Source organism: Falco punctatus, assembly GCF_963210335.1.
Source record: "Falco punctatus genome assembly, chromosome: Z".
NCBI classification, from domain to species: Eukaryota; Metazoa; Chordata; class Aves; order Falconiformes; family Falconidae; genus Falco; species Falco punctatus.
In genome coordinates, this window is record NC_137586.1 from 36,871,942 (window position 1) to 36,897,458 (window position 25,517).

Consider the following 25,517-nt stretch of genomic DNA (forward strand, 5'->3'; position numbering starts at 1 on the left):
TTCCTTGTAGGTTGCTGCTGCCTTCAGTAATGGAGCTTCCAACTCCTTGAAGCATCAAGTGTATGTGTAAAGGAATCCTGGTTAATGGTCAGAATTACGAGAGGGAAGGAAAAGAAAAAGAAAAAAAAAAAAACTAATAAAGCAGAAGCATGTTCTCTTAACAAAGACAAAATCAAGTTTTGAAAACTAAGCTGGTTCTGCTGTTGCCCTTTTCAAACAAATGATACAGTATCTCTTCTAAAAGGGAACAGGGATTTGCTCTGGTTTACTGACTATTTCCCTAGGATGATGCTACTGCATATGCTTTTTAGGCACCTACACTGCATGTAAGTAACACCTCACGCATACATAAACACACAGAGAGATGCAAGCCACAGACCAGACCTAAGACGTCCCAGCAACAGTACTGAAAGCAATGGGAATTCAGTCATTCATTTCGAGTAAAACAAGTATAGAATCTGGTGTTGATGTAAAATGAACAGCAGGCTAGCTTAGGTTCTCAAGAGAATAATTATTCTCTTTTTATGCATGTGGCTCTAGTTACCAGTCAAGTCAAAAAGCCTTCAAAACCTACAAAGCGAGCTTCTAGTTTTGTTCTCCCTACTAATTTTCCTCAAGGAAGAAAAACAGTTCTGCAACAAGCAGAAAAATGCAGTGCTGAAAGGTTTCCCACAGGAGACCTACTCCTGCTCCCTGTTACGCAGCAAGGTAAGCACAGCTAAACTACTCCAGGCATGTATGTCTGCATACATGCTTTTAAAACCATAGAAGCCATAAAACCATAAAAACATGGTTTTTTAAAACCATAGAACAGTGTTTTCCAAAGTAATCTCTAGCTGGAAATTTTTTCCTACTCTCTGGCTGCAGTCATTTGGACTGCAATTGAAGCTTTTTTCTTTTTAATTTATGAGCTGTTTTGCAAATTACCCTATCAAACAAAAAGCTAATGATCACCTTACTATCTGTTTGGTGCCCAAACAGTGATTCATAAATAAATTTCATATTCCCTATCAGCATAAGCTGACACCTCTATAGGTAGAGAAAGATGAGCCAAAAGGTTACTTTTCCAGGTTCTCAGTACTGTAGAAGTCCTCCTACGTTCTCAACGGCAGCTGCCAGTAAGCCACTGATCATATCAGCTAGTAGTTGAACAAATTAACTTCACTCATTCATCTGATTTTTAACACAAAAGGTTTCAAACTGTTTTGAATGTCAATTTTTTTCACAGACTATCAGTGTATACAGATGGGAAGCTCAAAACTACTAATGCTAACTGTGGCTGTGCATATTAGCTGCAGACCACAGCTTGGGAATCATCAGTTTAACCATTCCCTTCATCCTTTTGTTCAAAGGTATAGGTATATTTATCAAAAGTGTTATGTATTAACTATGTCACACTCACCTTTTTCTTGTGGAAACTAAGCCAAAGTACATGTCAATTACTTTAGTTTGTACAAAACTGAGGGAGGGGACAATCAGACACCTTTTTCTACTGATCTTACACATTTCTCACACTAAAAGCATATTGATTAAGCATCTTCACCTGCATTGCTTTTCATCATCTCCACCCAACATCTCCCCTCTAGTCACTAAGAATGAAATCTGGTCATAGGATAGCCATTTTAATAAAATCTTGATATAAAGTTCTCACTAAGGCATTTCAATAACATGCAACCCAACATATTATTTATCCAGATTTGTAAGGGGAAAAGCCATGCCTCAGCATCTCCTCTTCTGATTACAATACTTACTTCTATCCTCACCTGCCTACTCACTGAGATACAATACTTGCTTCCATTCTCAACTTCATACATGAAGACATGAGCACAATACATTTTATTTTCCATCTGTCCCTTTGAGAAGCAAATACAGTGCTCAGCCTCGTCTTCCCTTCAGTGATCACTGATTAAGACTGAGACTAGAAAGTCCACAAAATCACAGACTCCAGCCCTGTTGGGGCTTTTCGTGGGTTTTGGGGTTTTTTTCCAGAGTGTTACAAAACCCAGAACAGCCTCTACTGAGCCATCCAATGCATTTTGGGTGGGCGAGGCAGCAACGCTCAGAGTGCACAAGTGCCTTCGCATTAGAGAAGTATCACATCAGGGTTCTCTGGAAGAGTTTTTTCAAATGAAAAAAAAACTGACAAAACAGAGCACAAAGTAGCTCATAAAATGTATTTACAACAGGATCATCAACAGTACTCCTCACTGATCTGAGTTTGTACAGCAGCTCATGCTCATTGAAGAAAGCTTTAAGCAGACAGAAACAAGGTTAGCACAGCAAAAAAATGGCTTCTGACCAATAAAAAAAAAAAAAAAAAAAAAAAAAAAAAAAACAAGATGAAACAAAATCAGTTTTGTAAGTACTATTGCTAGAGACACTGAAGGCAAAGCATATACCCTGTCACTGATGTGGAAAGTAGCTGAAGCCTAAAGTAATAAATAAAAGTGTGAAAGCTGAAATATTTGCTGCCAATATCACCAGCTATAACCACAATCAGATGTGATTAAATCTCATAAGAATCTTGCCAGTGCTTTTTGTTTTGCTTTTAATGCAGGAAGCCCACTGGACACACTTTGCGCTTCACGCACAGCACCTTAACACTGGTGCTTGCCTTCAGCACTGTGACTGATGAGCACACGTGTCTGGGAGACCTGCACATGCTTACTTCACGCAGAAACAGGGGATTGCATGGGAATGTCTTTAATGCCCCTCTCTGATTCTATATCAGTCTGTACCATGTGCAAGTTATACCACCTCAGGATGCTCTGAAATGCACATGTGATTGTCCACAACGTGTGGCAGATGGGAAGCAGCGATGCAGCATTGCATCACCCATCCCACTCCCATTTCTTCTTGGCCCCTCGCTGTCCCAGTGGCAAAAGCCCAGAGCTAGTCCTCACCCCCCTCGCTTACGTAGCTCCAAAGAGTTCTGCAGGTCTTTGACCGCTGCTTTAATTACTAAATTTTATTACTAAGCATTACTTCTTTCCAAGGAGAGACTCCATCCTATCATGTTCCTTCCACACTCCCTTAAAATGACTGCCTCTGTCAGCAAGGGCAATGACTTTTCAGGAAGATGAGCACCATGTTCCTAAAGGCCAGATTCCTCTGCACTGTACGTCAGTGAAGCTACAGCAGCATCGTCACTAAGCTCACACAACATAAACAACCCTGGTACCACAAAACGCCCATCCTTCACCAAAGACACCATTCTTACCTCACAGGACACCTCCATGCTTGCCCAGACATACAAATTTCCCAGGTACCAGCTGAAAGGCCAGGCATTTGTCTAAGTGCATGAGGCTGCAGGAAGGCTGCAGCACAGCAGGCAGGGCTGCACCAGCCATGGCCCCAGCTGAACCAGCCACCGCAGAAGACTCCTCTCTGCAGGCAGAGCAAGTGCTCTGCACCAGGGAGGAGCACTTTGGCTGGCTTGAGCAAGGGATAAGGTTTATGAAACTCTGATAACTAGGGCTTTTGAGACAAAACAAGTAACAAACAGTGTGCTGCTTCATCAGGTTGCAGTTCTCTAGCCTTCCTGCTAACACACTGCTTACATCTTAGGAGAGGGGGAAAAAGGGAAAAACAAAAGTGTTGCCTAAGCCTTTAACCTCTTTGCAAATAAAAGCTTTATATTTGTGTAGATGTAAATAAAGTATGCAGGTTTATGTGGCTAAAAGTGAAGGGGACACCGGAGGGTTGTACTCTGGCTATGTATAAATACTGTTTCTTTGAGCAGTGGCAGTATGTGAACAATTGCAAAGTAACCATACAGTTATCCATGCATGCTTAGCATGACATGGGCATGGGAAACCACTCCTTACTATTATCCTCTCTCACACTGTATAAAGTGGTCTGCTGCCTCTAGGTCTCACATGAGGTCTGAGCCTACTTCGTTCACAAACTCCCTAGGGCTGGTGGCAAAGGGCAATAATAAAACCTGAACCAGAAAGATGGCACCGGACAGGCCATGAACAGTTTGCTCTTCAAGTGAGGAGCCAGGCAGGATGGCTTTCTTTTTTCTTAAGAAACTGCTTAATGATTGGTCTGAGGAGTAATTTGGTATGGGCTGCATGGAGACTCCCCCTCACCCTTTTCAACATGATGCTTTTTTTTTTTAAAAAAAAAAAAAAGGCATAAATTATTGTTTTAAATAAATAGCCCATGAGGTTTGTGGATGCTTATTAAAGCACTTCACCTACTGAAACACTGATGGAGTCAGTTTTCAACTAATAGCGTACAACCTAGTGATTTTATTACCAAAAAAGAAAAATCTCACCATTAACCCCCTACATACAAACCACAGCAAATCAAATCCAGCTGTGCAGGGAAGATCCCACAGGCACTTTTCTTTTTTAGCAGATGGCAAAGCAGAGCAGTGATCTGATTGCCCAGCAAAACAGCACACACAAACCTGTGTGATGGCACCTGGCAGCACTGCATGAGCCCTCTCACAGGTCTGGGGGCAGTTTGCCCCAGCAAAGACAGCATCAGTGAGCTGATGGAAGCAGAGAATATAGAGCCAAATATACCATTGCCTCTTTAAGAGTTGTCCTATTCCTTCCCTGCTGAATGCAGTCTAAAGCATCTGTGGGACAGACATGCAGCCACACAGAGAAGTGAAAATTTGGCTGCCCCAAAGCAGTATTTCCCCACAAAAGCAAGAAGAGAGGCACAAATCATGAAACCACTGCTTCCAATGTTGGAAACAGGTAGAGAGAGACGCTAGTACAGTAGGGGTAACAAGGATTTGTGACAGGATCAGCCAAAAGCAAACACGTTATGAAGTTTCCCATCGCAGCAAACCCAGACTGCAGTTCTCTACCCAAATGCCTCTTTGCCATAGCTCCCTCAGGGAGATCCTATGCATGCTCCAGGAAAGTTCTTTTCTTGTCTTGCAAAGAAACAGTTTGCTTTTTCACACATTGAGGCCAGTTGCCTCCTGTTTCTGGAGTACCATGCCTAGGATCAATACTGCTTCTTTCTGAATATGAATGTCCTCAGTCCTTACTGAAGCTCACTAATCTTTCAACACTTGCTTCATGGCTCTGAAACACTTGAGGTGCTGACAATTTGCTCTCTCTAGCAATCTATAGCATTGGGTGAAACCCTTTTTAGAGTTTGTTGTGGCAAACTTCTCACAAACTTTCTGCCTGTTATAACATACTGATTTTTTTTGACCACTTGCCTATTGCCAACTGCAAATCCTCTCCAGATAAAATAACTGTCTACTGGAAATGTGAGGCACTGAGGTTTTCAGCCCTTGCAGGCACTTGTAGTTGAAAGGCTGATATCATGCAGGTCAAAACCAAACTGATTAGTTTTCTCCCCATTATTCCAGATAACTTGGTTTCTTTGGGGGTTGTTTTATTTTGATTCCTGCTAAGGGCAGGGGAATAAGTATTTTTGCTCAGCCTTTTCACAGGCAGGAACCACAGTCCTGCCAGCCTCCTGGCTGTGCAGACATTCGGGATCATCCAGGAAGCTGCTACCCTTCCAAATTTAGTTTGGACATCTCTCCCTCATCCAGCTTTCATGCTTAAGACTTGCCTACAGATTGTGCTTTGCCCTGGAGGTCAGTAGCATTGATGATGACTTCTCTTCTGTGTTTTCAGGGATGCAGAAAGAAGCTACCCCTCCAAATAGGCTCTGCAGTATGTGTACAGAAGATTGTTCCTGTGCACAGCTGATGTCTATTGGCAATGATTACAGTAACTGATACCAGTGTAGCAACCTGCTCTGGCAGTGAAACTTTTCATCTGTTATTGCTTAGCACAATCCTCCTTGTTCTTTTTCGCATGCTTCATAGTACAGCTCCCCTGGATGCCTTTCTCAACCCTGACAAGGACAAAGCCCATTGCTTTCATCCTTGCATTTTGGCTTGTGAAACACTTTTTGATAGTAGCTTTTGTACTGTGTTTAGGCATTCTTGCCATCATCCATTCTTCAAAAGTACCAATGAATGAAGTAGGAGGTTGATTACAGCTGACTCTTGTCTTTGCACCCATTCACACCGAGTGAGAGGTGTTTCATGCTGCATCATGAGTTCAAGGTTCATCAGCTCCCTGAGGCTGCTCCCAACACTGGAAGCTGGGCCAAAGGTGGGTAGTCTTTTTTTTTTCACTCATTATCATCCCACAAAACAGGCAAGATCACTATAGAGCATCTGAGAGGTTTCTGAACAAGCTCTAGATCATCTAGCACTAGCATCTACTTCTGCCAGGCACACCAGTGTAGTTTCATTTTCCTCCTCTTCCTCCTGCATGTAACTTCAAAAACAATGACATAAACCTGTGGTGCCGTTCAGTGACCTTTTAAGCTCTTTTTCAGAGCTTCTAACTTACACTTGTACTTCCTTCTTTCTGAGAGTGTGACCACTCTAAGAAAAGGTTAAATATGATTGGCACAAACATAAAGTACAAGTAACTTCTGATCCTTTAACTGTACATTCATTCTGCATGAAAACAGTAACCAAATCCTGTGCCCTGCAGTGCAGCCCATCTTTATCTTGTGTTAAACACCTCCAGTCTCTCTCAAATTATAGTTTCCTCTTATGCTGGTTTTCTAATGACACTGCCCATTTTGCTCAAAATTAAAGCGCAGGCCGGGAAGAAGTTGCTTTAGCTGCATTACAGAGCAAAAGGAGAACGGCTGCCTGCACAGGAGGCTGGGAGGAGCCAAAGTGCAGCACTGCCCATGTGCCGGACAGGCTTGCCTTGTGACAAGCACCCCACTCAGGAGAGGAGGAGGCTGACAGGCAGTATTAAGCAAACCCTCCAAGGGAGGTCAAGCAGCACAGAAAGGCTCTGCTTCAGGACAAAACCAAATGATGAGGCATCAAACAACTGGTTTGGGAAGGGGGGATGCATTCCCACAGCAGTGCCAGCCCAGCCAAGTCTGGGCCACCTGAGCCACGTGTTTCTTTCTGCACTGACCTAAATTGGTAAGTGTGCAAAGTAAATGGGTCTTAACCTTACTAAAACCATGACTTGACTTCAGCCAGGTCAGTCTCTTGATGTAGCCCATCATGCAGTCAGACAGCACTAATGCTGTTACCAGAAGGAGAGGCAATGGGGGAAACATGCAACTGCAGGCAGAGAAAGGTGAGACCACAGCAGCCCAAGCTTTAATCAGCTTTAATTTCTGTGGAACCCTTTAGTCATTCAAGTGAACTCACATTGTTCCTTAGTGTTATCACATATTTGGTTTAGTAAGTTGTTGTGGTTTTTTTACATTTAGGTACAAGTCAGGAAAAAAAAACCCAAAAGTGTCTCATGCTGTCAAAGTGTTGGAATTAAACCAGTCATGACTGCTTGGTGCTGCTGTGAGTTGGTCCACTGTTTGTAAAATCAAGCCTCCTGTCGGTAATATTCAAAATCCAGTAATATGCTAAGTAGCATATTGCTATCCATTTTTATAAGACTAATTTCCACCCAGGATAAAAAAAATACACAAACCTGTAATACAGATAATTTACACGCTAGACTCTCCTGGCTCTGCATTTGCTGCCAGCCTCACATCAAGGCATTGAAAGAACAGACAGACAGTTTGCTACATAAAAGAACACTCTCTTCTGCAGCCACAAGCCCCAGCTGTTTGTTTTTTTTCTATACAAATTCTTGTTTCAGAATTGACAGAATTACAGGCTGATCAAGAAAATCAGAAATATAAATGAATAAAAAAGATAGAGAAGAAAATATATTTTACTGTCAAAGCTCAACATTAAAAGACATGAAGGTTCAAAAAGGCTGGTAAGACAGCAGGAGCTGAAAACAATGCCAAATATACTCTAGGTCAGCACTGCACTACAGGTGAGGGAATATTTTACAGATTCCTGGATTTCTGAAGGCTGTATGGAGCCATCAATGACCACATAGTTTGGCCCTTTCGTATAGTGCAATTTGTAGAGATTTGCCTAGCTGTTCCTGCTGCAAGCACATAATTTTTCGTTGAACTAGAGCATATGTTTAGAAAAGGCTTCTCAGACTGATTTAAGGACTTCAAGTGATGCAGAACCACTGTGCCTCTAGGGTGATTGTTCCGATGACTTCCCACCCTCAGGGTTAAGCATTCATATTTTCAGATGGAATATATTTGGCTTCAGCTGGCAAGCACATATGGAAGACTTCTATCCCAACAGGTGTCAAAGCTTTTCAAAAGTTTTAAAATGCATTTGTACAGAAAATTCTCTTCCACTTCCTCTTCAAAAGTAGCCACTTTGATGGTGAGACACAAGCCTTTCCTCCAGCATGCAGCAGCTCTACCTAGCACTTCAGCTAAATACTCAGGAAACAGCCAGACCTCAGACTTTGCTATCCAGCCATGACTATTAAGTGTGACTACACAGCGTGTAGTTCATCTGAAGAGGCTGCCCTGCCTCTGCCATCACAGACACAGCTGAATCCCTGTTACACTAAAAATATTGTGTGTCGCTACAAGATCTCTGTTTTAGTGTCTCAGCAGAGGGATTTCTCTCTCAAATAAAGAGCAAGAGTTAGGTGAGAAAAAGAAACAAAATGCAGAGAAACAAGCACCAATGTGTCTTTTCCCTGGATTTTATGTGTTTCATTTGAGCAAAAGATCCAGTAGAAGCCAATGCCTGGGAATTAAGTTTATTTTAAGAGCTCTCCAAATATGAAATCAGTGATTGGTTTGAAAGAAGGTTACAAATAAAATCAAACTGTCATTTGTCATTGAGGCTCTGCTCTTTGAATATATCTTGAAGAGCACTGCATCCACTATTTTTTCCTTCAGTGTCCACCTTGCAGGAATTCACTCTTGGAAGCAGGGAGATAGAATTTGTGACCATCGGCATCAGTTCCCTCAAAGACGTAACCGGGTGGGTCTTTGTAAGAGGCCAAGCATCTAACAATGCCCTTTGGTGTGTAGCTGGTAGTGTAGATCGTTTTAGCATCTAGCACAGTACGATGCTTTGGGCCTGACCAGCCAGGTTTATAGCTCTTTACAGCTGTAAGCAGATAAGGCACATAGTGGGTCTGAAAGGTAGTCAAGCCATCCATTGGTTTTGCTGGGAAAGTCAGCTCTGGAGCCTGAGTGATAGGTTCTTGTTTCTTGCACAGCCAAGGCTTATAGTCTTCCTTCATTATCGAAGAGCTATTGAACGGCTCAGTGCTTTTTTTAAACTGCTCCAAAGATCGACACATCTTGGCTGGCCTGCCATTTGGGTGCTTGTAACATGTCTGAGTAGTGGTGTGAAGGTCCATTTTCTCCAGAGGAGGAAGATATACGTCAGGGTTTTTGCTGAATTTGGGAGGCCGTGGCCAAGCTCGGTATTTTTCCTGAAACTCAGTTGTAGCAGAAAATGGAAGATCATGACACTTCAGCTGGTATGGTTTTGCAAGCTTGGCTGGTAGACCAGCCAGCCCCTTGTAAGAAACTTTGTGGGTAGTGAGATCATCAAATGGGACCTCATTGGCCTTGTATTTCTCATTTTTATGGACATAACGTTTCTCCAGAGGACACTGCACATAATTCACTCTATGACTGGTTATATATTCAAAGGGAGCCTGGGTTTTCTGGACTAGATTCAGAGGTTTGCCCTTTGAGTGGCAGCTGGCCCCCTGTAGAGATAGTCATCCTGGACAGTGGTTCTGTGATTAAATTTTTCTTCTGATGGGCGAAACCTGTTGTTTGGTCTGATCAGCTCTGTCTTTGGTTCATCCCACAGCACGTAGTCATCTGAAATGTAAGAGGAAGCCTATCTAAGTGTTCAACTGAATTTCTTTGGTGAGTTTAAGCATTTACCATATTTTGTTTCGATTATTACATTTTTCTACTGTACTAAATATTTGTTGATGTTGTAATGATTGACAAGTCCTATTAAAAGAGATCCTGTAGAACACATTATATGCCAGTATGTTAATCCCTGGAAATGTTTAGCATCTACCAAAAAAAAAAAAATTGAGTGAAAATAGTCCTGTATCCTCCCATACCTACACAGATGGTGAAATGCAATGTCCTCATGCTCAGTCAACCAGAAATCATGGAAGCAGAGTATCATGGCACTGACTTTGATGCCCTTCATTTACCTTCCTGCAGCTATGTTGTGGCTGGCTCAGAGCACAAGCAGAGTATGCCTATGTCTGCAGAAGGCTGTTCAGGTGTCTCCCACAGTATCTCTGGGGCAAAGAGAACCGGATGCCTACCATCCCACTCTAACAGCCGATTTGCAGAGCTACCCTTCCTATTTGTACGTTCTCATTTGGGGATGACCTGATTCTCAGCTGCACAGATGTGATGCTGCCTACTGTTTGCTGGGTTCAGGGTTTTGTTGCTCATCTTGGTGTCAGCAAGCTGTATTCTGTGGCATCTCCTTGGCTCTTGGCTTTGCTTTCTGTGGTACTCCTGCTGTCACTACAAGCAGAAAGCAAGGAGAAGCTTGTACTTCTGTCTCCAGTTCTTCCTTATTAGAAAAACCATGCTGGATTTTGCAGACCAAGGCTACACTGATCTGAAGCATTGAATCATATCACAGAGATAGTCCATACTCCAGAAACCTTGTCATCTAAATTCATGACCAAGAAAACATTTTAGGCAGCATTTTAGAGACATTCATATCTTCCTTCCTCAGCAGAATAGCAGGGAAAAAAATGAGGCACTGAGACTTAAAAAGATTTGCACTGAGTCACACTAGAAATCTATTGCAAAGCTGACTAACTCTCTGAACCAGTGCTGCAGCCGCAAGACTATGTATTTTCTCTTCCTAGGAATCTTGTGCAACTTACCCTAGAGAGTATCATGGTTACTGGTAAGAAGCTGAAATAGCCTTGGAGCTAACCCAAGTCTTTCTTTTTTTTTTTTTTTCATTTTCCCTCCTTTCAAACCACATTGAGAGTCATGAGGCAAATAAGCTTCCAGCTGACTCTGCACGGGAAGGAAGTCTAGATTTCAAAGTACTAGAGAGTAAATGATGCAATTAGGTATCAATATATTTGAACTTTCCAATCCAAACAGAGTTATTTCTTCTGAATGGCAGTGACTATTGCACTGCACAAACACAATTACACAAAGGACGTGTTTGTTACAATGTGATGTTGATCAAAAAATAACTTTTTGCCCCTATTAGGTGTCTGTTTAAAGTTTTTCTGGTTCAAATCAAGTTCTCTGCCCTGGCACACAAGGGGAAGCAGCAGCCACAGGTGCCATGTTGCTCCCAGTGAGCACCCTGACCCTTGAGTACAGAGCTGCCCTCGTGCCACTAATTAGCATAGCCAGCTGGGAATGCAGGCCTGCCTGCGTGTGCCAGCATAGACTCATTTGCCACTAGTGGTGCCACTGAAGCCCAGGCTGTGTGCCCTGCTAGTACAGAGGGTTTTAAATGTCCCAGGTGCTCCTGTTTCTCTGGGGGAATAGGAGATGTCCAGGCACCATCACACTGGTGGGACACTGACCTAGTGTCCATGCCTAGGTTACATCATTTTGCTGGAGAGATGGTCCACCAGGGTGAACCACGGCCATATACAGACACACCTCATTACAGGAATAAAGTCTTATAAAGTGAGAAACTAATGAGATTCAGACCATCTCTAAGCAGTCTCATTCAGAGATCTAACATTTCAGAGGCCAACCAAGATTCTCCCATCATCTTTGCTGGAAAACAGTCTGTGCATTTTGGACGTTAAAAAAGCTTTTGCAGAATATTCAGAAGAGGACAAGCAAATCCATCTGTCTTCAATTTTAAAAATTTACAGGCTCTACATATTTGGAGACCTCATAGGCATTATGAATTTATTTTACTTAATGTAACCCAGCAGTGCTACTATTCCTTCAAAATATGTTATGATTTTATTGTAACTCTAATTCTTCTCCCATAGATATTAATAGTTTCCCACGTAGCACAATCTTGAAAACATTAGGGGGTACAGAAGGGAATGGAGGATATGAACCATATGTTATTGGAGGGTTAAGGACACCTCACTATAACCAAACAAGACAAATCTAAAATTAGATTGCATACCTGCAAATAGATAGAAACAGCAATATGTGTAGCTTGGAAGAGATAAGAATTTTGAAAGCTTAAGTTTCAAATTCATCTGATATTAATTGTGATATGCAATAGCATCATCTTAAACCTACAGTGTTGTCTGGGATATGGTGTGTTTAGCAGGAAGGAGAATACAGTAGGAAAAGTAACAAAATGCCAGTGTCTCACTGTTTTATATGCTGGTTAAATATTTGAATTATGATAATTAGTTGAATAGCATGTTTCAAAATTACACATTTGAGTAGTGATCAGTAAAACCTAACAATGCTTGGAAAACAGCACAATGAAAAGTTTATTTTTTTGTGAACCTGGGCCTTTAAAGGGGAATTCATTCAGTATGCAACTTCATCTTTGAAGGGGTTTGGGCAAAGATTTCCATTTGCAGTGCTTTGAAAAATACTGTAAATTATAATCAAACGTTGCTGTGATACGTTTTATTAGAGTTCTGGAGTAACAGTTAAGGTGCTGACCTAAACACTGATAAAAAGACAAAGATATACATCTGGTTCAGACACAGAGAAGTTAAGGATATCTAAACACAGAAGGATCCTCCACTTGTGCAAAGCAGCCTTTTTTTACTGGCTTCACTGAAGCTATTCCAATGAATACCATCTGGTCACAATGCCTGTGCAAAACAAAGTGTTCAAAATCATGTAAACGTGGGTATTTTGCACCTGCAGGTCACAGTATTCACAAGTCAAGTCATTTTAAATGGACAGTATTTCCTGTGTGCTTAATGTAAAAATTCTAGTTTATGCTGTTCCAAACCTGCAGCTGCACTAGAGTCTGACTTTCAGTCATTTCAGCTGGGTAATCTTAACACTGCATTCACATACCTTTTATTTCCTTACTTCCTTTATCATTCTGAGTTCCAAGAAAAAAAAATGTTTCTGTACACTGGACAATGTACAGACATGCATGACATGCCAGCACCAATCATAAGCTTTTATATTTGTACAGCATAATGAAATGAAATGAAATTATTTTAAGAAATACACAAATGCTAGCTATCTGCTTAGCAGTGTTAGCTGGAAGGCATGCAGAGGGGAGGCAAAGTCCTCTGATTTCCTACTTATGACTTACTACCAAAACTAGTTACTACCAAAACTAGCGCAGTTGCTGTAACTTTGTAAATGGAAGTTTTCTCCCAGCGCATGCAGAAGAGAGGTAGAGAGAAGGTGGAGGAGAGGAAGGAAGGAAGCCCCCAGAAAGACAAACCACCTACACTGTTACTGCTGCTGAGGAACAAGGGCACAGTTAGATGCACACAGAGATCTATTTTATCAGGAGTAGAGCTTGAGTGCTTTGGACATTTGTGTGGAACTTCTGTGTGTCTGTAATTGCCATACACATCTCTTGCACATCCACATATTAACTCTGCAGCACACACAAAAAAAGGGTCCCATGCTTCATGACCTGCTCAGACCCAGAAAATTCTACATATATTGGATGTGTCTGATCCACTGAATGTACGGACCAGCCCTGCAAGTATACCAAGAGTATGTTCAGTGTATCCTGAAGATGATGATGCTGGACCCACTTGCAGGAGTTCACATGGCCCTGCTTCTACCTAGACTGCCTGTAGGCCTGTCAGATATGCAAAGCAGCTGAACTCAGAGAGATTCCAATGCTACCATTAATCAGAGCTGTATTCCCAACTATTTGTGTCTATGTGTTCCCACACAACTTGTTGACATATGCAGACAGAAGAAATAACAACTGCACTGTTTTGATCTGTCTCCTTCAAAAACTGAAGCTACTGGTGAAGTTCTGAGAGGAGCTGCAAGGGCACATACCTTTGTAACTGGTTCTTGTTTCCATCTTGGAGCTGAGGATGTGTCTTATCACATGGGAGAGGCATGGAGGTACTCGAGAGAGAGTGTAGAAGTTATAATCTTGTTTATAAGTGGTGGTTAAATCCATACGCTCATCACTCTCGAGATACTTTTCAGCTGTTTTAAGTTTCTGTGGCAACACTTCATGAGCTATGTAATCCTTCCTGTGAATAGAATAATTTAATTATGTCTTTTGTCTTAAGGAAAAAATTATGTTCCTTTTTCTGGACACACAAAGAAATTACTACTTCCCCTTATCTCCACAGCCTAAGGAAGCCTGGATAGAATACAAGCAGTTAATGAAACACACAAGCCTTCCGCATTTGGAAACCTGGACTCTGAAAAAGGCACTGAGGCAGCTCTGGACAGCCTCAGGCAGGCGAGATTCCCCCTTCTTTTCACCCAGTGAGGTTAATGGCCTTACACAAAGCTATCTCTGTTTTACATCGGACTTACATCAGAAGACCTAACTCCTTTTTAAAGCCAAATAATTACAGCAGGGTGTCTTGTACACATGGGAAACCTGAGAGAGCCAACAATAGCCTTCCCAGACAGTACACTGCAGAGCAATTCAGCCAGGATCAGGAGATAACAACAGAACAGCTTTATCAGCATGGTCAGTCAGTCAGCTTTTTCTCAGGTACCACTGTAAAAAAGCTATTTTAAGATACTGGAGCATTATATACTGTTACTTACTCCAAGAAAACATTACAGAAACAAGACGGAGAAGAAAATAACATTGCCATCCAACATTCACTAACCTGAACCTATTTCACTGCCCGCATCCTTTGATACAGGGCAGAGAGTCTGCGCCTGGCACCAGCGAATTCAGCCTGTAATGTCTGAGTACTTTCCCACAGGTGTGCAGATCTGTTTACACCATTGGCAGCTGGCCAGGACAAATGGTCAGTGCAGGAGCTATTCTAATAATATTGTGCTTTACATCTGGAGTGGTGCTAGGTGGGCAAGAGCCTGAGCCGCTGAATATACTTTATTAATTACATATTTTAGCAAATAACAAGGTACTCAAAAGTCTGTGTGGACCAGGAAAAGAGAACTGACATTGCAAAGCATTAGATATAGGGTTAAAAACAGAAACGCAGAAGTTAAAAAAAATCCAAGAGCATCAAGAGGTGTCCACAAATGTTGTAGCCCCTTGGCATACTTTTGTCAGCAATTTAAAACCAACAGCTCTTTCAAGAAAAAGACATGCAGGAATACAACAGGATGCAGCACCCTCAGTAGCAGAGAGGGCACAGCAACAGAGAGGGTCTTTCCTGAGCTACCCACAGCATACCACACAATCCCACATTTGAAACAGCTGAGCCTGTACAAGAGGCAAGTAACAGATCACAGGCCGGCAATTTTTCACCAGCATGATCAAGGGTTTTCTGTCAGTGGGAGTACCTTTTCCCACTCTGACTACTGCAATACAACAGAATCTGCAATGGAGATAGTAGACACTGATCTGCTGATAAGGGAGTGCCAACCTGCATCCAAGATGCCATGAAAAATGGTATGCCTGCAAGTCCCAGACTTTATCAGGGGAGTTTGTTGTTCCAGTGTGACACCTAACACTCAACAAAGTGCTATTAGAGAAGACTGCTGACAACTCAGTGCCCACTGGCCTCACAGTCCCTGCAGTTACTCTCATTCTCTTCATCAGTTCATTCTGAGTTTAGCCACATACAACCAGAGCTTTTAGCAGCCCTCCAATAGGCAGTGGCACTTTTCCATTAGGCCATGGTACTTTGATGCTGGGTGTATTTTCTTACCAGCGTTGCCTAGAGGACGGCAAGACCTGCAATCCAATGGCTAACTGTTCAGGCTCTGTGTTTTCTCCTCTTAGAAGGGTAGACAAGTTTTATATATTTGGTAGAGTACATGCTCTGAAGAAATATAGGGAGTTTCTGCACTTTCTTAGCAGACTACTTTTCAGAAGTTGTACTAAACTCCAGGAGTAACAGTTACTGTGGGAACTGCTAGCCTTTTCTGAGCCGGTATAGTTTTGCTGATTGAATGGCAAGTTTCTAAGGACTCCTTGACAGACCCCGCACAGTGGTTGCCCCTCCTTACCTGCCTTAAGAGTACACCACTGAGCCCAGGATTTAGTTATAGGCAGACACAAAGATATCTAGCTGCTTTGTCTCATGCTGGAGATGGAAGGCACATACACAAGTGAAGTCTGCTCTTTGAAACTCCCTAATTCTTTCAGTCATTGCTGAAAACTCACATGCAGACAGAGGTATCTCAAATGTAAGTTGGGCATTTCAGACTTCATCAGCTACATTTGTGATTTAAACTGACAACTTTTTAAAAGGCATAGGTAGAGGAAGGAGTTGGTAGAGCTTCTTCCATGTCAGGATGAGTACTGAAGGAGCTGGCAGAAGTGCTCACTGAGTCACTTTCAATCACTTATCAGCAGTCCTGGCTAACTGGGAGGTCCCAGTTGACTGGAGGCTGGCAAATGTGATGCCCATCTACAAGAAGAGCGGGAAGGAGGATCTGGGGAGCTACAGGCCTGTCAGCCTGGCACTGGTGCCAGGGAAGGTTATGGAGCAGATCATCCTGAGTGCCATCACATGGCATGTACAGAGCAACGAGGGGATCAGGCCCAGACAGCATGGGTTTATGAAAGTCAGGTACTGCTTGATGAACCTGATCTCCATCTTATGACAAGATGACCAGATTAGTGGATGACAGAAAGGTGGTGGATGCTGACTACCTAGATTTCAATAAATCCTTTGACACCATTTCCCACAGCATTGTCCTGTAGAAATGGCTGCTCATGGCTTGGATGGGAGGGCAAATGGGTGGTGTTAAGTGTTAAGACTTTATTAAGAGCCATTGGCATCTCATAGGTCTCTAATTCATGGAATCATAGGACAATAGAATGGATTGGGTCGGAAGGGACCTTAAAGATCACCTAGTTCCAATCCCCCCGTCACAGGCAGGGACACATTCCACTAGGCCAGGTTGCTTAAGCCCCATCCAACCTGACCTTGAACACTTCCAGGGATGGGGCATCCACAGCTTCTCTGGGCAACCTCTTCCACTATCTTGCCACCCTCACAGTAAAGAATTTCTTCCTTATATCTAATGTAAATCCACCCTATTTCAGTTTAAAGCCATTAGCCCTTAGTGTCCTTTGATGTCACAAAGATAGGGAACATCAAGATCAGGCAGCAGCTGCTGTTTGAGGCAGCAGCTGCTGTTTGAGGAAAGCAAAGTCCTCAGATTCATAACAAAGGATAAGATTCCTACTTCTTACAAGTTTCTTCTGTGGACAAGCACTTGGCACATCACTCTACCAGCAGCAGGGAAGTCTCAGAAACTACTTCCAACAGGGAAATGGGCACAGTGCAAGTGTGAGGACTTCTGCCAAACACCAACATTGAGTAACAACATGGATGAGAAGCAGAAATAGCCCAGCAATCCACCGTGACTACCCTGAGGAAAATACTAACACCCCCTTTCAGTCACCAAACTCTACCATATTCACAACTCCTTGGAAACTAGTCACTTATGTTACAGTGTGCAAAGTGCCACACAAAACCCAGAACAGAAGAAAAATATTCCTCCAGCATCATCCATACTTTCCCAGATCACATTTCTGCTTCCCAAAACAAAGAGTGAGCAAAAGTCAAGACCACGACAGTGCTTCTGTGGCCCATGTATTCTCTGACCAGATCACATCTCAGCCTCCAGGAAGTGCAAGAAAAATAGCTGCTTGTCTCCACTACAACAACTGGCCTCACACAGACCTTCACTCCTCCTTCACAGAGCCCTCATGAGAGTTTGTACAACCGTAACATTGTTCTTTTCAGGCTCCCCTTGTGAAAACAAATCATTTTTTTCTCCATTACCCATCTCTCACACACACATTATCTAAGTCACAGTTCTCACTCTCTTTCACTACTTTTCATACTTTGTAGTCGAGATGCCTTCCATGGGTATCTGTGCCATCTTGGATGCTTCCTTCGGTTTTAATGAGCCTCTGGGAAGAGTGATGGGATAAAGTGGGTATTGCTCCGTGTACTCCGACAGCATGCATGGCTTCTCACTCTTTTCATACAGCCTGGTGGGCAGGTGTGAACAACGGTGACATCTGCAAAGGAAAAGACCAGCACAGGAGTTGTGACTCACAGGTAGCTGATTAATAACACCTCATTGTGAAAGGCCACTGCAGACTGCAACTACAAAACAGTGGATAAACAAGCATTGTGATAGCTGCTACAGTCTTGATTATTTAAAGTGGAAAAGCATAACCTGCATAAAGAAAGGGTTCTTTCAGTCTGCTACTGTAGCCTGCAGTCAAAAAATTCCATGAAGCCAACAAAAACAGCCTAAGAAAAGCAAGTTCATCTAGATGAAGAAAAAAACAAGTTAATCTGAGATACAGCCATGTGTCCTAGTCTGGTAGACTAGAAGCTCTATTTAATGTCCCTTTTGTTCCATTTGTGATAAATTTATTACCATACTTTACCCACATATTGAGCTCACTAGTGTAGACAAATGAGCAAAAAAGTAACAGCTGAGGAGTCTCTATTCACTCACACTTGGGCAGCACTGCTCTGCCCATCTTTCTTTCTGAAAGCAGCTCAGTCTGGATACTGCAAGACCTCTCCACAACGTGCACCAAAATGAGGACAGTGAGAACAAACTGATTTTCTGATGAAGCTCCCTCCTGACTCTAAAATTCCACCATGGATCACCCATCATTGGTGACCTGCTTCTTTCCACATTGGGACGAGACCAGATCAGGGTGGGCAAGGCTCACCCATAAACCAGAAAGAGGTCTGGGATCCCACACTCAGACTTCTTCCCAGAGACATAACAGTTTATGTCCCTTTCTGTTTTGAGCCAAACCTGCTAGAGTCAATGCAAAGGCTGTTGATTAAGGACTTCAGGAACCAGCCTACAGGAATTACTGAGAGGAGAAGGCCTCTGGTTTTATGTCTTATGCATCGTTCCTGCCAAAGTCAGTGTTCCCTAGTGGATGTATGTTTTCCAGTGCTGTGTCTAGTCCATATATGAATTAGTCATTTGAAAGGGCTTCTATAACTTACAAAGTCCCTGTTAAATTAAATGTTGAGCAATCTAGGATCAGTAGCTGTCCAATTACCTAAATTTATACAGATAATGTCTGGTCTACATTCAAGGGCACATCTTCACATACTGAACCCTTTTCCAAACTAGCACAAGATGGGAAGAAGGACCCAGAGGGCTCAAATAAAATTCATCATCTTTCTGACAAGCCAGTTTCTCACTTGCATTATAAAGCCTTCTGTGAAATCATAAATCAGAAGGAATCCTAGTAGGTTCGGTTTTGCCTTAGAGAAGTTTTGAGTTTGGACCCAAAGGGAATCCTTACAGGGAGTAAGGCAGACTATCCCTGTCAGTTAAAGTACTAGAAGAAAAGATTTCAATGTGGAAATCTAAAAAAAAAAAAAAAAAAAATCCCCTCTCTCTTAGGAATATTATAAAATTCACATAGGTTTCACATAGGTGAGGAGGTGCAAACAGGAAAATAAAAAAAAAAGATGAATATGCTCACTCTTGCTGGTCCATGTGACCTTGCTGGAATGGATTGTGACAAAAACCTTCCAAACAGGCTGCACTGACACTTCTGGCCACCCTTGTGGTCTTCCAGCATTCCTGGGAATAATTCACTGTCCTCCAAGGGAAAATGATCTGCCTATTCTTTCTGCTTCAAATGTGCTGGCTTCATATCACCCCTAAGTACACTTTTGTCCCTTCTGCCCTACTGAAGTCTGTAAGGCAGCAAGCTAGCCTTTGGTTTTGCTTTGGAGCGTGCTGACGAGGCCCTTATGTTAGCTTTTTGTGTTAAAACTGCACTCAGACTGGAGCAGGGGAAATAGTGATACTGCTTAGTCCATCGTGGCCCTGCACACAGTACAACATACACTGGCCAACAGTAGCATTTTGCAGATAAGGAATGCCTGATCAGGAGAAAATTAATGACACTCTGCTAATACCATCAGTTAGTATCCCACTACAGCTCAGCCGCAGGCACAGCATTTGGAGACACTCGCGTGCCGCACCGGGTTTCCCAAGAGGCTTTGTGGAGCTCCCTGCCCATACCAGACAGGCTCTCCACCGCAGACACATTATCCCACATCCTGACAGACACTTGCAAGACAGAATCTTGCATCTGCCCAGCAGCACTGTTGGTGCTGGGGAAGGTGAGGGGTTCTGTGGATCAGGAGGGAAAGGGCGTGCAATGCAGGTATCCCTCCGCAGACCCCACAGGAGCCCACAGGGAACACCACTTTGTGGAACATACCTTTTTCCCCTTGCAGACATTGCTGACAGCATGAATGCTGGGGGATCTCAACAGCACAGGATGGGAAAAAGGCCAGGATCTCCTGCAGAGACAGCGGCAGCCCCAGGCTGCCAAGCTTTTTGCCCTAGGATGAAGTTAGCCTTCAGTGTGATCTGGCAATGCAGGCGGCTTTACACCTCAAGTATTCACCCACTCTTCATGTGTACAACTTTGTTCTCTTTGTTGAACTTCAGAGCACACAACAACAGAATGAGATATTTCAGGGTTATCTCTTTCCAGCAAAGAAATCCTTCCTGATGGGGCAGAGTAGTATACCTGAATGTTTTGTCTCTAATATTTTGCACTAAATTGTGATCTTTTTACAGTAACATGCACTGTATTACAGACAATACTCTGTATTACAGAGTATGAGCAGAAAATTATCATCAGTGATAATTCAGCACCAATATATGATACTATAAAAGCTTTGCTTCTGCATCCAGAAAGATATTCCTGAAAATATTTTTTACTGGAGACTACCATAAATAACAGAGCAAGACTCTTAACAACGAAGAGTGGAACAATGCTAGGTTTTGAGGTTTGCTACACTTTGTTACTCCTAGCATGATAAATATTTATAAAACAACTACATGATTCTTCAGTACTGAAGTCACTGCTATGTGACTGGAGCAAATCAGCATATTAATGTCAGAGCTAAACAGTTAAAAATACTCTATAAACATTTTGATACCACAGTTGTCACACTGTACCTTATTTTCTAAAAATTGATGAGAACTAAATTTTGACGTTTGTTATGATTGCCTGCTTAGATATTGGTAGTTTTTGTCTAACTCTACTCTGATTTTCACTTGTGCAAATTATGCTTTAGTTGATTGAGGTCTATCAAGTAAGTCTGGTCAATGTTAGTAATAAAATATAAGAAGGGGGGGAGGGTTGCACTAAAAATTACAGAAGAATAGCCGATCTCCTGCCTTCAAAAGAGTTGGGTTCATCTAAAAAGAGGCAGAGATGAAACATGTGAACAGTTTCTCAGCTTACATTAAATACTTGCTTAAACCAGGCAGGACAACCTGGAGCCACGGCTCAGGACCAGAATTCAGGAGGTCTGAATTCAATTTCTGCATTCACCATGGTCTCTCTGACCAGCACTGGCTGCCAATTAAACTGCCAGCTGGCTCTCTGCCAACTAAAGATAAAATACAGCCTTTTCCAGAGAAGAAAGAGGAAGAATCCTGTAAAATGTATGAATTTCTCAAGATAAGCCTCTCAGACTTACCTGATATTTTAAATGTCTATGATATATAGTAAAAGATTATGAGAGTGGACTTAAAATGCAGGTGGAATAGTAATGGTATTAAGTGGTATTAAAATCCTAATTTATCCCAGCTATGTGGCTTACTACTGGTAATTACTGTCCGTAGAGGTCATGGATGCCACGGAATTACTGCTTGAGAGAAAAAATATGAGAGCTGAACTGTCATTCAGGAGACTTTAGTTTTCTTCTGTAAATAACACTGGTCTTTAGGCCAGCCCTCGCAGGGAAAAGCAGTATCTCCTTGACCACATAACCCACCTCTTGTACCATCTCTAATTTCCACGAGTGGTCAGATCAAGTCAATATATTATAGAAATCTCTGGTCCAGATGGAATGATGATGCTGTCCAAAGAAAGACAGGGATGTAAAAATGTGCCAAAGAACTGGGGCAGAGTCTAATAGCAGGAACTGATTGCCCACAATCAGGCTGCAAAGAAAATCACTGAAAGTGAGCCTTTATTTATGCAAATCTTTTCCAAGCAATGGAGGTGCCCATCAGACACACAGCTACCTGACTGGGTTACAAAAGGAAGGATCACAGATTAGATGTTTGTGAAGGGAAGAAGAGCATCCATGTGCAAAGTATCGAAGTATGTCACATATAAATGTTGAATATGGTAAAAATATCAGGAAAATAAAACCAAATTGTGACAGGGTCATATGGAAAGTAAAACATTCTGCTTTTAGATAGTGAATGGTTTTGGAAAAAAGAATTGAAAGTAAATGGACAATAAGAGTAAGAGATCCCTTGAGAGAAGTTTGAAGTCCTTGTGTTCAGAACAGGACAAAAAATATTAATCTGAAACCCTTGGAAGGTTAACTGCAATTACCACACAGCTCAGAAGACTTTTTATTTGTGTCATATCAGAACACTGAACTCTGGATGCCAATCTTCACCCAACACACACACTCACCAAATGTTAGAATAGATGGATCGGTAATCATCTCAAAATGAATAAAAGTGAGAGTGGAAAAAGAGGTTTCACACATTTGCATGCACACAGTCTTCACTGTGATTTCAGGCAAAAGTTTAACAAAAGAGAAACATAGAGATATATGTGTAAATATATATATATACATATGCATATGTATAAGTAGATGTATAGCGCTCTTCAGTGCCAAAAGAGTGAAATAAGATGATTGGTCAGTCTTGCAAATTCACCCCCACCAGAATGCCAGCACTGGCAATCCAGGGCAGCTGGAAGGAGGACAGTACCCTGGAAGAGGACAAAATGGTGGCATTTGCTATTACATGTCTTTGTGCTTGTGTCCCTCTCAAAGCTGCAAAAAGTAATTATTTTCATGCAGTTTAGTGACAGTGAACTCTGAGCAAGGCTATGTATTAAGCTCACTATACTCCTCATGGCCACTCTCACCTTTATTCACATTTTTTGCCTTGCTTTCAACATGTGCAACCAAGAACAGAAAATCTTTAATATAATCTTCCCATTAATCTCATCTCAAATAACCCTCAGTGAACAAGAATTGTATCATTACTTCACGTTGTCGTCAATACGATTTTAGGTACTACCACTACAGCTCAGAGGCTTTGTTGTCTTATCTGTACTTCAGTACCTAAAGGTTCACAAGACATAATTTGCAGAAATAAATACTATCTTCATACTTCTTTCACATGTGTCCTCTTTGAAATGATATAAGTAAAGATTAATATTGATTTAAAACAGGAAGTATAGCAAGTAGAAGGGAAGTCTTAAAGATCCTGACTATTATTAGTCCAAACAACAACTGCACAAAACCAGAATATCATACATATTGAATAACTCTTGTATGTTGTCAGAGTTCAGTCATCCCAGCTAAATGCAGCAAACAGTGGAGAAACTGATGCCAAAGTTCAGTTTCAGGTGTCCCAGAAGAAGTCATGGTGCAGAACCTCCTGGAAACTGTGCTAAGGCACATGAAAATGAGGTGGTTAGTGACATCCAACATGGCTTCACTAAGGGAAAATTGTGCCTGACAAATTACTGACCTTCTATGATGCAGTTACAGTATTGGTGGATGAAGAAAGAGAATCTGACATCATCTATCTGGACTTTTGAAAAGCACTGGACACTGTCCTGCACGACATCCTTCTCTCTAAACTGCAGAGACACGGATTTGATGGAGGGACCACTTGGTGGATAAGGAATTGTCTGGATGGTCACACTCAAAAAGTTGTGGTCAACAGCTCAGTGTCCAAGTGGAGACCAGTGATGGGTGGTGCTCCTCAGGGGTTGGTATCAAGATGAGGACTATTTAACATGTCTGTCAGAGACATGGGTAGTGGCATTGATTGCACCCTCAGCAAGTTTGCTGATGACACCAAGCTGTGTGGTGAGGTTGACACACTGGAGAGAAGGGATGCCATCCAGAGGGACCCTGACAGGCTGGAGCGGTGGGCCTGGGCAAACCTCATGAAGTTCAGCAAGGCCAAGGCCAAGGTCCTGCACCTGGGTTGGAGCAATCCCAAGCACAAATACCGGCTGGGCGCTGAGTGGATTGAGAGCGGCCCTGCGGGGAAGGGCCTGGGGGCGTTGGTGGATGCGACACTCAGTATGAGTGGGCCACGTGCGCTTGCAGCCCTGAAAGACAACCGTATCCTGGGCTGCATCAAAAGAAGTGTGGCCCGCAGGCGGAGGGAACTCTCCCCCTCTACTCCGCTCTGATCAGACCCCCCTGGAGTGCTGCCTTCAGCTCTGGGGCCCCCAGCATATGAAGCATGTGGACCTGTTGGAGCGAGTCCAGAGGAGGGTCACAAAGATGACCAGAGGGCTGCAGCACCTCTCCTGTGAAGACAGACTGAGAGAGTTGGGGTTCTTCAGCCTGGAGAAGAGAAGGCTCCAGGGAGACCTTATAGCGGCCTTCCAGCACCTAAGGAAAGCTGGAGAGGGACCTCTCACAAGGGCATGTAGTGACAGGACGTGGGGTAATGGCTTTAAACTGAACAAGGGTAGATTTACATTAGATATAAGGAAGAAATTCTTTACTGTGAGGGTGGTGAGACACTGGAACAGGCTGCCCAGAGAAGCTGTGGCTGCCCCATCCCTGGCAGTGTTCAAGGCCAGGCTGGATGGGGCTTTGAGCAACCTGGGCTAGTGGAAGGTGTCCCTGCCCATGGCAGCGGGGTTGGAACTCGATGATGTTTAAAGGTCCCTTCCAACCCAAACCATTCAACGATTCTCTGATGACTATGAATGTTTAATGTCAATAATCTTACTGCAGATGGATGCCAACAAGTTCTGCCTGTGCTTAGGATACAAATGAGGTCAGTAAACCCTGATTGGGATAAAGAGGTCAGAGATAACACAGTGACAACTTACCTGCTCTAGTGCTGAACTGCTCAACCATATTAAAGGCTTGCAGGGCTATTACAGACTGGAAAGCACCTTTAAAAGAATGATCACTCCATAGGGAGGCACCAAACGAAGGCAACATCTCTTCTAGACTGATGACTATCAAAAGCTGATTGCATGGATGACAGGCATCATTAGATGTTATGTTTTCTGCTTGCACATTCACACTATACAGGAACAAACTTCACAGAAACAACTACATTGTTGGGAGATGATGGGAGAGATTCAGAAAAACTTGTGGATTTAGATACTGCTTAGGCTGCAAGACTGGTGGCCAAAAGAAAGACTGCAGTTGAGGGCATCAGAGAAAGGAATGGGGGAACCAACAAGTACTGAAGACATCACGATAAGGCCAGTATGCCTGCTGAAATGCTAGGCACATTGGACTAATCATGCCATTCTTCCTCACTCTGAAAAACACTGATTGTGTAATATTTCAAGTGTCAGTAATATAGTACTTCTAGAGTGAAGAATGATTTAGTGTAAAACAATCATCAGGTTTTTCTGGACAGATGGCTACCAGTCCTTGCAGAGAGGATGGAGGGTTAGAAAAATCAAGTACACCTCCACATGCTGAGGTCAGGAATGGCAAATAGTAACACACATCTGAGTGAATTAATTGCCTTCTGGCTGCAGACAGGAAACAAAGACAGGCATCCATGCCCCTGTACTGCTCATTCCTTCTTTGTTCAAAAGTCCAAGA

The 25,517-nt window shown here is 42.6% G+C and overlaps 1 protein-coding gene across 1 annotated transcript; it reads right to left on the minus strand.

Annotated features, from left to right (window-relative positions):
- Positions 1-2,438: 2,438 nt before the first annotated feature.
- SAXO1 (stabilizer of axonemal microtubules 1) lies at positions 2,439-24,809 on the minus strand (the record flags this gene model as incomplete). The annotated part of the gene is given in 6 exon segments (XM_080372619.1): positions 2,439-9,562; positions 9,565-9,721; positions 11,981-12,012; positions 13,759-14,006; positions 17,771-18,008; positions 24,782-24,809. Coding segments are annotated over 6 exon segments (1,512 nt in total). The 3' UTR covers positions 2,439-8,753.
- Positions 24,810-25,517: the final 708 nt, after the last annotated feature.